This window comes from Arachis ipaensis, chromosome B3 (genome assembly GCF_059453495.1).
Source record: "Arachis ipaensis isolate K30076 ecotype BB chromosome B3, ASM5945349v1, whole genome shotgun sequence".
Taxonomy (NCBI): Eukaryota; Viridiplantae; Streptophyta; class Magnoliopsida; order Fabales; family Fabaceae; genus Arachis; species Arachis ipaensis.
The window spans coordinates 147211456-147223475 of record NC_142438.1 but is presented as its reverse complement, the minus strand read 5'-3'; the positions used below and the strand labels follow the sequence as shown (position 1 = coordinate 147223475).

General features: G+C 32.4%; 2 protein-coding genes across 2 annotated transcripts; one reads left to right on the top strand and one right to left on the bottom strand.

Annotated features, from left to right (window-relative positions):
- The first annotated feature begins 2560 nt into the window (after positions 1–2560).
- Positions 2561–4123, top strand: LOC107631985 (uncharacterized). Its single transcript, XM_016335598.3, has 3 exons — positions 2561–2778; positions 3265–3421; positions 3908–4123. The coding sequence occupies exons 1-3, from the start codon at positions 2776–2778 to the stop codon at positions 3952–3954; spliced, it is 207 nt and encodes a 68-aa protein (XP_016191084.1). The 5' UTR covers positions 2561–2775; the 3' UTR covers positions 3955–4123.
- Positions 4124–7743: 3620 nt separating this feature from the next.
- LCR (Galactose oxidase/kelch repeat superfamily protein) lies at positions 7744–11093 on the bottom strand. The gene is made up of 2 exons (XM_016335599.3): positions 10477–11093; positions 7744–9203 (listed from the first exon to the last, which is right to left on the bottom strand). Exons 1-2 carry the CDS (start codon positions 10593–10595, stop codon positions 7958–7960), a joined length of 1365 nt encoding a protein of 454 aa, XP_016191085.1. The 5' UTR covers positions 10596–11093; the 3' UTR covers positions 7744–7957.
- Positions 11094–12020: the final 927 nt, after the last annotated feature.

The following is a 12020-nucleotide window of genomic DNA, read 5'->3' as shown; positions in this document are numbered from 1 at the left end:
CACGTGAATTCCAAAAGTTGCTGTAATAAATAATTTGCTTCTGACATGTTGTAGTTAAATTAGTTGAGCAAAAAAATAAAGAGGAGAAGCACGCAGTAAAGAAGAAGAAAAAAAAACAAAGAAAAAGAAAGAGGAATAAGATGAAGTACTAAACCACAGAACACCGAAAAAAGAAGAGAAATAATAAGAAGAAGAAAGGGACAGAGAGCAAGAAGAGAAAGAGAAGAGACAGAGAGCTAGACCTGGGAAGTGAGACGAAAAAAGAATCCAAAAAAGAGAAGGAAGAAGGAGAGACAAAACAGAGAGAATGGGGAAGATTACCTGGGAGGAGAAGGCTGCTGCACAACACATAAAATTAGGGCTTATGATATGATTTCAAAAAGGGCAACAATGGAATAATAATAATATGTAGGGATAAAATGGAAAAGAATTTTCATTAAAAAATCTGTGCCCACTTTGTTAATTTCTGTGTCCATCATTGTCTCTTGTAAAAGAGTGGACACAAAAATTAAAAAAACTGTTCCAGAGACAATATGTCCACTGTCTATGTCTCTGCTACCAAACACGTTTTAATTATTTAATGTCCATGTCTTTGTGTACTGTCTCAAAAAACAAACGCTACCTAAAAGATTCCTAACAACAGGACAACATTGAAACAATTTTGAAACCTTAGGGACTTAAATAGAAGGATTCAAACGTTAGAGACAATTTTGAGACTTACTCCAAACGTTAGGGACAAAAACGATACTTTACTCTTGTTGGGATTGTGTATTTATTTTTGGTACAAGAACTAATGAATGTTTGGAGTGGATGGCAATTTTGATAAGGTCCAACTTCATTTTTGTTGTGGATTGAGCTTCTATGAGTACTATTTTAATTTTTAATGTTTAAAATAAATTTTAATTTGATAATATCAAAAGAAAAAAATTAATTCGATTTTTAATATTTTAAATATTTTATTTTTATTTTAAAATTTTTTAAAGAAATTTAATATTATCTTACTATTAAAATTTACAAATAGTTAATGGTAACAGATAATCTTAAACATTAATAATGATACTAGTTAAGTTATATTTTTTTATGTATTAGAAAAACATAACTAAAATCTTTTTATAACACTTTTTTTTCTTGATTTTTTTATACAAAATTTCAAATCATAGCAATTAATTATCAACTCTTTAAAATTAAAAAAAAACTTTTATATTAATAATTATTAGTGAATTTATTTTATTCATATACTAATATCAAATATTATTAGTTTTTTAATATGTGATTATTTGTATCAAATTTAATAATAAGATAATATTAAATCTACTTAAAACTCTTGTAATTGAAATAAAATGTTTAAAATTTTTAGGATTGAATATTTAAAATGTTAGAAACTAAAACCAAAATAATATTTTATTTTTTTTACTTATTTTATCATTGGTTGCAACCGTTAATATAATCATATCATTCATATGTATGTCAACGTGGGAGTTAGTGAGATGGGAAGCTAACAAGTGTGCCAAAAACCCGAACAAAAGCTAACAAGTGTGTAGGCTGTAGAGTACTAGGTGGTTGGCGCGTATGGAATGGGACTGTAGTTATCAAAATTGCAAATTTCAAATCAGCTAGTTAAGGGGAAAAAATCAATAAATCAACTAAGTCAAATATGTTTGTATTCTTTTTATTTTGTAGTAGTTATTGGTGATTTTTCTTGTGAGATACAAATATATTTGTAGTTATTTTTTTAAGAATTAAGTGATTTTTTTTATGAACTGCAACAAAATTAATTTATCATTAATTTTTTAATTTAAATTATATTATATTTAAATTTTATTGGTAAATCAATTTAATTTAATCTAAATAATAATAATTAATATATTTTTTTAATAAAACAATCCAAATTATATTATTAATATTTGGAGAGGATTAAATCTTTTATCCATATAAATACTCATATTTCGTTTTAATGTTTAGCCAGTTTAGATGTAATATATGCTTATCTCATTTAAGATAACATGATATAGGGTTTGTTTGAATGATATTTTTTTGAGTTATCTTTTTTTAAAAGATCTTATAGAAAAATAAAAATAATTTTATATTTAAATATCTTATATAAAAATAATTTTTTTTAAAAGATCTTTTTTTTTATTTTTTATCTTATATTTGGATATAACATAAAAAATTGACATATCACTATAATGTGTAAACAAAATATTTATATAATTATCTCATTTACACCATAAACAAAATAAATAATATTATATAAATTAATAAATATTTTGAATTATGTATTTAAATAAGTAAAATATTTAATTTATTTATTTAAAAAAATCCCATTGTATTGGTAAACAGGAGGCAACAGTTGTCACTTTTTAGGAAATGGTTTATATTTATCTCGTCTCTCTACTATTAATATATAAAAGAATATAGGTAAATTAGAATATCCTCCAATAGGAAGACGCCGCGTGGTAAGAATTACATAGCTTTGGCCAATCATAAAGAAGGCGTGACGCAATGCTCGGGGACCCCATTAATTTATAATTATATTTAAGGTTCATCTGAATTAGGTAACGTGCTATTATAAATCCATAATTTCGTAAATAAATAAAACGGCGAAATATATCGTTTTTCATTCAGATCGCAGTGTCCCACACGCGCATACCCACTTCAAATCAATAAGGTTGGGGAGTCTCTCTGCCGGAAGGGAAACAGAAAACCCTCTTTTCGTTTTCCGGCGATATCGTTCTTTCTTCCAACCGTTTCCGGCCATCTCATCTCCCAGCAACCATGGTATTCCTCCTTTTCTCCTTTCTTTATTGTTTGTCTTTTTTGGTTAAATTAATCTAAGGAAATTCATCTTTCTTGAATTTCAACCTAGATTTAGATCTAATATGTTCGCTTCTTGATTCTCAGCTGCAGTTAGGTTTTCTTTATTTATCGAACTCGATTTGTTGCGTTTGATACTTTGATATTCAATTTGATATGAAAATTGGTTTCTCTCAATTCTGATCGGATTTCTTCTAATTAACATGTGATAATATTCAATATTAACTAATTAATTCCTGAACTCCACGGTTCCTTCGAATTTTCGTTAATAGCTTGTGGATCGTTTTGCCCGTAGGTTAATTTAGGGTTAGGGATCTGATCTTAATTCGGTGAACAAGTCAATTATGTATTCCCAATGTGATGTTCTGTGATTTGGATTGATTCAATTTATGTAACGATTTTGATTGAGATGATTATTATTGTTAATAAAATTGGGGAAATTGGGTGTAGACGACATCAAGGCGACTTGCGGACAGGAAAGTAGAGAAGTTTGAGAAGAACATCACAAAAAGAGGGTTTGTGCCAGAAACTAACACTAAAAAGGGAAAAGACTATCCTGTTGGTCCAGTCCTGCTCGGTTTCTTCGTCTTTGTTGTCATTGGATCATGTGAGTCTACTTGTTCCTCTTTTTCCCCTTTCTTTCTCATTCTAAATTGCCGTTATTATTAGAACTACATTCTTATTTCTGATTAATATTTTACCGATCATAATGATATAGAGTAATTACTTGGTAGTTGTATGTGTTGTTTACACAAAAAAAACATCGGTGTTAATAACACGCATATATAGCTGGAAACTTGTATTCGCAACAGGAGATATTCTGCAATGTCCTTTGCGAATTTCGGAAAATTATGTCGATTGTATTGCAATGCTACTTGGTGACTCAAATGCAGGATCTTGCTTTCATATCTGTTTTTCCTTCAAGTGTAGGGATGGATGACATAGAGTTTTCTCTTGAGTATTAGGATAGTGTTTGGTAGCTGATTTGTAATATTTTTATACTCTGTGCGCCTTTCTTCCATTAGCATCTTCATTCATGGCCTTCAATTTTCCAGTGTTGCTAATTCTTTTTTTGTGTGGGTTCCTTTGACAGCTATCTTTCAGATAATCAGGACAGCAACGAGTGGAGGCATGGCATAATTTGAGCTATATGCTTTGGACTGTGTCGTCATCTCTTAGCGCTGTAGAAAATGGCAATACTTTTGTACTCGTTCTTGTACTTGTACTAGACTCGGTTCCTGTTCACGTTTTGATGAACTATGAGGATTTCTAATTAAAATTACTACTACTACAGTATTACTTTTTGCTATTCTATGCCTACTTTAATTTTATACAGACCGGATGACTTTCTGAAACTAGTTAACTAAGGATTGTATTTAATTTTGCTTTAACTTGTAGTAATTTTAGCAATAATATAGTTCATAATTAAACCATAATTTGTAAGAGACTAAAACTAGGGAAAACCAAATGAGATGATAGATCGTTGCAAAGAGATAGAGGTGGAAAAAAAACACTTTTTGAATAAAATAAAACCATCATTTTTTCACGTAATTGGTGCCACCTTATAAAATGCTAGGTAGGAGTCGGTATATAACCGTCCTTATACATATACAAAAAAAAATGCAAATATATAAAGTTAATAAACTAGACTTTTAGTAAGTTACATGCATTTTTTTTTGTGACTGAATATAATACAAACAAAAAAACATAAGAAAAAGAATAGCACTCCTTTTTAATAATAACTACTCTAAGTATATTTATTTGTTTAAAACAGCAGTCTTAGATATATGCATTTTGTTATCTATCCATACATATTTTGATGGTGTCAGTAAATTTAAACTAAAATAAGAACAACTATATTTGAGAGGGGCGAGAGAGAGTGAGACGAAAACTAATAGGCTGCGGGCTGCGGCGGATTGCCAAAATCCGTCTCTAGGGCTGCGTTATTGAGAATAAAGTATAAAAGAAAGTGTTATTGAGAATAAAACATAAAAGATAGATATACAAAATTTTGTATTTTTGTATTTTGTTTGGTGATAAATTAAAACAAATTATGAAAATTTAATTTATTCTTATTTTTTTCATTTAAAAAATCTGAGACGAAAAATATAATAATAAAAAATATAATTTTAAAAAATTAACAAAAATAATAAAAGAAAAAATAAGTTGTGTTCTTTGTTAGTCTGTGTTGTTCTTGTTAGGATGGATAAATATATTAATTGAGTGTTTTTGAACACATTTTATGCTTATGTTGTCTCAATAAACAACAATTCAACTAGGTATCATTTAAAAGTTGTACAATATTCAACCTTTTATTACAATGATTTAAAAAAAAGTAAAACAAACACATCTAAAAATTATAAATAGATCTAGTGTCTTTTTAAAATTAAATACACATTCAAAATACAAACTAAATAAAACTAAAATTTAAAATTTAAATTTCAATTTTAAATTTCTATTTGAGATTTAATATATTTAATTATTAATATATTACAATTTAAATACACATCCAAAAATCAAATTAGTTAGAATTCAAAATTTCGAATTTAAAATTCTAAAATAAATCTTAAACCATCTTAAATCACTAGTAAAATATTCGTTCCGTAAAGATTTAGAGCTGCATCGCCTCTCCCTCCTCATCTGTGGCTGTTTTCGTCTTCTCCGCGTTGGGCACTCCTTTGATCTCCTCTTTCGGCGACGCGTTCCTCCCCGCGACGCGCACTTTCCCTTCGTACACCCCCGCGCCTCCTCCATCGATGGGCTTCTCTCCGTCTGGTCTCCTCCCTCGCGCCATGCACAACCGCCCCCTTCTCCCGCGCTTTTCCTTGTCTCTTTCCCCCCACGTCGCACTCCTTCTGTCTCTGGTATTTCTGCTTGCAAAATTCTAAAAAAAAATTGGTTGAGTTCATTCATGAAGATATGTTATCCTTTTTTTAGCTTAATAAAAAATTCTATTTTTTTAAATTTATGTATAATATTAGAAGTGTATGTGTTTTTTTTTAAATGTATTTGTGATTATAATTTTTTTTTCACTCATATGTTTGATTTGGGAGTTGTAATATTAACCTAATTTGGATGTGTCAATATTTAATTTTGGATGTGTTTGTGTTGTTCATTATGTTCTTATGTACATATATAAGTTTTTTTACATGAGTTTTGGATGTGTTGATAAAATATTTAGAGTGCATTCTTATAATTTTAGATGTGTATTTGAGCTTAATTTTTTCTGTGTTCAATATGTAATTTAGAACTACAATGAGAATAATTTAGATGTGTTAACACATAATTTTGAATGTGTTTATGTTGTTTATTTAATTTTAGATGTGTTTTTGACATGAGTTTTGAATGTTTTGAATAAAAAAAATTGAAGTGAGTTTAATTGATTTTGAAAACTTCACTTATTTTTTAAAAATTAGTACACGAAAAGTTGTTACGAGTTTTATGGTTTAGTTTGCAAAAAATTAATGTATTGCAAGTAGTTACAAATTTTACGGCGATAAGTATTTAAAATAAAAAGTAATTCTTTAAAAATAGGAAATATAATTAATTAAAAAATTAAAATAATAAAATATTAGATTTAAAGGCTGAATTTTGTTGTACAAGTAGCATTTTCCAATAACAATCAAAGGCAGCCTAGCAGATGGCACAAGGTAAGGGAGCCGATTGACATTTGCCAACATGCCCGCATAGGGCATTAGCACTATCATTAAGCTAAATGGCATTGAGAAGTGGCTCCTTTCATAAACTACCATGATCAATGTCTAAAAGAGATAGATTTATATCTTAGGTAAAAATGGGTCTCTTCATTCTGCGTTCTTCATTTTCCCTTCTCTATCTTTTTCTCTTAGATGGATTTATTTTCGTGGGTGGATCATTCTACAAAGAAGAGTAAAACAACAAAGATAATGTTAAGAGCTAATACTTTTGGTAAAAGAAAATGAAGAATTGATTACTATTCGTTCAAATACAAGATAAAAATATATGTATTTCTCTGTTTAGACTGTAGAGCCATGAGAAATATTTGGATGTTCACAGGCCGGAACACATTTAATGTATGGTTCATAAACAATTATAATCTTTGAGTATAGATTTTTTTTTTCTTTTTAACTTTTATAATACACATTAAATGTACATAGGAACATACAAAAATTTATAGCAAGTCATTGGTAAGAAGAGGCTGAGAACGATCGGGGTTTCTCATCAAAGCAGCACACACCAAAATGCATCTGTTCACGTCTTCACAAGCCAACATCCCAAAACTATTCGCTATGACTGCCTTCAAGATAGATGTAGCATAAGGCCTTGTGTTCAGTTTATAACTTTATATATTGCATGTCAAATAGTGAGTGTTGAATGTTGATAGATATGTTAATTTCTCTATTACAGCGGTTGCTTCCTTGTTTCTTTGGCTTAATATGGAGAAAATTACCATCATAAGTTTAGTTAAAATGTACCTTGATTGGTTGAGGCATCAAAGTTGGAATCCCAGCTACTTCCAAAGTACAGTTTGCAAATTGTGAAAGTACAAATCATTGTCACACTTGTAACGTGTGAGCAAGAATTCACCATCGTTTTGACTTTTGAGACCCCTTGACATGTGGCATACATACTTGGTAACTCGATACCCTGTTCTGCTTCAGAAAATTTTAAGTAGTGGATCAAAGACGATATGAAACATTTTACACCATTTTTTTTTTAATGTGGAATCAAATTTAAATAAAATACGTGCACACACACACACACTAAGAAAAACCTCAACATTTATCACAGATCCAAGCAGATCCGTCCCTAAATCAAAACCTTCGCCCTCAAGTGGGTTCAAATGAAAACCAATCACTCAAAACATAAGAGACCAACACAATCATAAAACTGGACAGTATGAAGAAACTGAATCGCTGTAACCTATAAAGTATAAACCATAGATATCACTTTTCTTCACAAACATATTGAATAAAAAACTAGGTTATCAGGTACATGCTTGATAGCATGAAGAAACACAAATCATTACAAACTTATATCATCTTTTCATACACTTTGTTTAGCCAGCAATGAACACTTATCGTTAATACATCGGCACCAACAGCCAGAAAACACATCAGTGGAGGGGAAAATGTCACACCATTGCTGTATCGTAAAAGCTAAATCAAGCCACTGCAGTTAAGCATGGATGAAATGCAGTACCACATGCTATAGACTGCCGCTTTCTTCCACGTGGCGCCACACACCCAGGAACCTTCAGCCATTCCCTGCTTGCTATGTTGTAAGTAACCAATCGATTCATGTGTTTCGATCTCAAGGACAACATAAGCAAACCTTTGTTCCCCAGGCAAGTCATTTTAATGTGCTTCCCATATAAGTCCAAGCACCATTCATTTGGCATTCTGTCTACCTCCTTCCATAAGAGCGTCATCTTCTGCAGCTCCCATATGCATACGCAGGTGGCTGCATTTTTTGTGAGCAACCCAACAAGCATAATCCGGCCATCACACTCGGCCAATGTGTGGTCAGTTAGATGCAATGGGGCTGGGATTATGTACTGTTTCCAAACCCCAGTTGCCATATCATAGGAAACAATCCCTTCTGGATCCGAATGCATGAAGTAAATTGTGCTGTCAATAGAAATAGATTGGGACTTGAAGTTGAGTGCTAATGGCAGCTTAATACCTACAGGCATGTTTCCTGGACGGCTCCAAGACTTCCTCATGGAGTCATAAACCTCATATTCTCCATCACAAGTAACCCATAGGATCTTGTAGCCTGCACCAGTTAAGTTCCCATTTGCTGTCATCCCTACAGCAACCGGAGACCAGACCTTAACTGACCTAGCAGGTAATTCCTTGAAGGATTGAGTCAATGGGTTGCAAACAAAGAAGTTTCGCTGACCAATTTCAAGAAAGCAAACTAGCCCCCCAGCAGACGCCACTGGGAAAAGAATCAACTTTGAGGGCAGTGCTGACACGGCTGGGTGATACCACTTTTTAATAGAAGGGTCGTACATGGCTCCTGAGTTTGCACGCTCTTGGGTTACGATATAAAACCACGGGTTTGCGTGTTGAACTTGTGCACAATGCTGAGAAAAACTTGGAGAATTCAGCAAGGAATTCCAACGCCAGCATACAGAACGGAAACGGAAAAATGTGGCAATGGGAAGTCGAGCAATCACAGCCTCTATTAAATCCTCTGGAAAATCTTTCCAAATTTGTTGTTCCATAACTTCAGTCATAGAGGACCTTCCAGATGATTTCCCCCTGCTCTGATCTCTTCGGGGCTTCTTTGTAGATGGATGTTTTAGAGGCTCCACCATCCTCAAATTTCCAGACTTTCCAGCTGCCATTACAAGGCCACAGCAGTCATCTACAGAGTTATCATCAATATCAAGGAAGGACCATCTGTAAAAAAAATAAGCGAAAATGTTTAACATACTACACACCATTAGCTAGCAAAATAAATGTGCATACTAAGATCAGCATGATTCACAATATAATAATAATAAATCACCGTTAAACATTTATTATACAAAGTGATATTCTATTTGAAATTCAGATTGAGCCACCTCATACTTCAACGATCGAGAATGTAACACCATGATGCAAATAATGCACAAAATCCAGAATAGATGTTGCATAGTCAATAGTGAACAAAATCTCAGCTCACACCACAAACATGGCTGTTTCAAATATAATCTAGTTAATAGTAAAAAACCAAACAGCTATTGCTAGAGATACTATTACTAAGTAGCAAGTACATGATAAGTAGAAAAATCCAGCCATGAAGTTTGCAATGATTGCTTAACGCAATGTCAAATGTACAGTTCATTATGTCACTGTTCCTAGCTCTAGAAGTGCACGAAATCAACCATATTTAGTAGGGGGTGATAGCAAACCAAGGTGATCCATCTACTATTAACAGGAATTCTTCAAAATGCTAATAGTAATCACTGTCAAACAGTATTGTAATGTACAAACACATCTTCGCATTCAAATGCAAAGCAAAGTAATGATCGTTCTTAACACTTTGCTGCTAAAAAAAATAAAGCACCCTTAACCGCAATAAGTAAAAATAAGATGATTCTAATGTTCTTAATAGCAGGTCTCTCTACAGTGTGAGTGTGTCTCTTCTGTTAATTATCTCCTTTATTGTAAAACTTTGCTCTAAACTACCTACTGAACAATGAGTATTTCAAGTTCAAGTTCATAGCATTCAATTTTGGCTGATCAGCAAACCAATTTTTGATTTTGCAAAAATAAAAATAAACAGAATGGGATTATGCAGCAAGTTTAAAAATAAATAAATAAGTAACAAAGTCATGAACGGATGATGAATTAGTTAGGAAAGGTGAGAGAAGAAGAATTTTGGGGGCAAATGGGAAGACATATGGTGATGAATTTCAGAAACGATGCTTGTAAAGTGATAGAATTAGGCAGGGAAAAAGAAAAAAGAAAATGTTACATGGAGAAAGTGAGTTACTTTAGCGTCTTACTAGGTTACCGTTCCAGAAATTAGGGAATCAGAACCGCGACGATATAGGCGATAGCAGAAATTGAAGAAAGAAAGCGAGGCGAAGGAGGGTTGAGAAAAAAACGGAAAAGATTAAAGAGAGTAAAAAGCAAAAGAGGCATGGGAAAATGGAAATAGATCTAAGAGAAAGAGAAAGAGAGATACCTGGGATGATTGTGAAGAGAAGAAGGGTGAAGGATGAAGGAAGATGAAGGAGACGTTGGGGAAGTTGTTGAAGATGTGTGAAGGAGCTGGTGCAGGTGAGCGATTAGGTGCCTCAGCATGGCAGCCTCCCTCTTCTTCCTCCTTCTTCTTCTTCTTCTTTTGCAGTTCTGTGTCTCTGAAACCCCCTCTCTCTCTAACCCATAACCAGAGAGGTCCGCGTGTTCTGAGTATGGAAGGAATTTCCACGTTGGAAGAGAAGAAACACAGCGCAGTTATAAGCTGAGGCTCACCCGTGCGCCCACTTTATCCTCTCTCTCTCACTCACTCACTCACTCCGCATTTTCCTTTCTTATCAACTATTCACTTTACTTTATCCCCCTCCCTCCTTCCTTTCCTCCCTTAATTATTTTTTAACTATTTTTAAAATCGCCCAGTAAATTTTCAAATTACTTTTTTGTTGTATGGCTTAGCCTTGTGGGATTCCAATTCCATGCAAAAACGTGAATGTAACTTTGAAAATATGTACGACTGAAGAAGAGTCTGAGAATTGGAATGAATTTGAGCACTGAATAATTGCATATATGCAAATTCAGTACGATCACCAACCAACACAGCACAACAGAATGCAGGCCAGTGCCACACAGTCACACCTTTTTTCCATCGTCACATGTTTTTACCCAAATACCCTCCACTACTACTCATTCCTCATAAGTGCCTTTGCGCCAAGGGGTAGTAATTATGCCTCCCCACGCCTTTTGACTCACTTCTTTAATCATCTATCATTATTTCATCAATTTTTATAAATTTCTTATTTTATACTTTATGTTAGGCAAATACAAAACATAGGGACTCCTATGGTTTCAAGTCTCTCTGCCATTGGAATTTACACTTTTAAGTTTTAAGCCACTTAACAAACAATTATTTGGACTAATGCGGTATTATGATAGAAATTATACTACAAATTAAATATAATGAATTTTAGACTAATACAGTGCAATATCATCATTGTATTAACATATATGTCTCTATAATAATTAATAGTTAAGTGAATGACTGTTGTTGGCTAGTCTATTTTTGTAAAAAAATCGTGACTTAGAAGATGGGTATTTGTAGGTAGCAAGTACTCCTTCACCAAATCAACTCATATACATACCAACATTCCCAAGCTATTTTACAATGGTATAGAATAAAGACTTTTATCTTCTATATCCCACAATTGAATTTTGAATCCCAAATACTTAAAAATTTCCCAAATGGATGAAACCTCTCCAAAATAAAAAAGCTTTACAATTTCCAAGATATTTCTCTTCATTGTCTTGTCATTTCATTGATCTTCTTGAACAATGAATATAGAAGCTGATTAGTGAAACTTTTATTCATCACACATGGAACTTTTTTTTTCATCTTTATTCTAATAAACATAATGGGGACTATGGTATGGTATGTATAATGAAAAGAAAAAAAATGATAAAGTTGGGAAGCTTTGTTAAGGAGTGTCATGATTAATGAGAGACTTAAAAAGGAGGAGTTAGTAATAGAGGGGG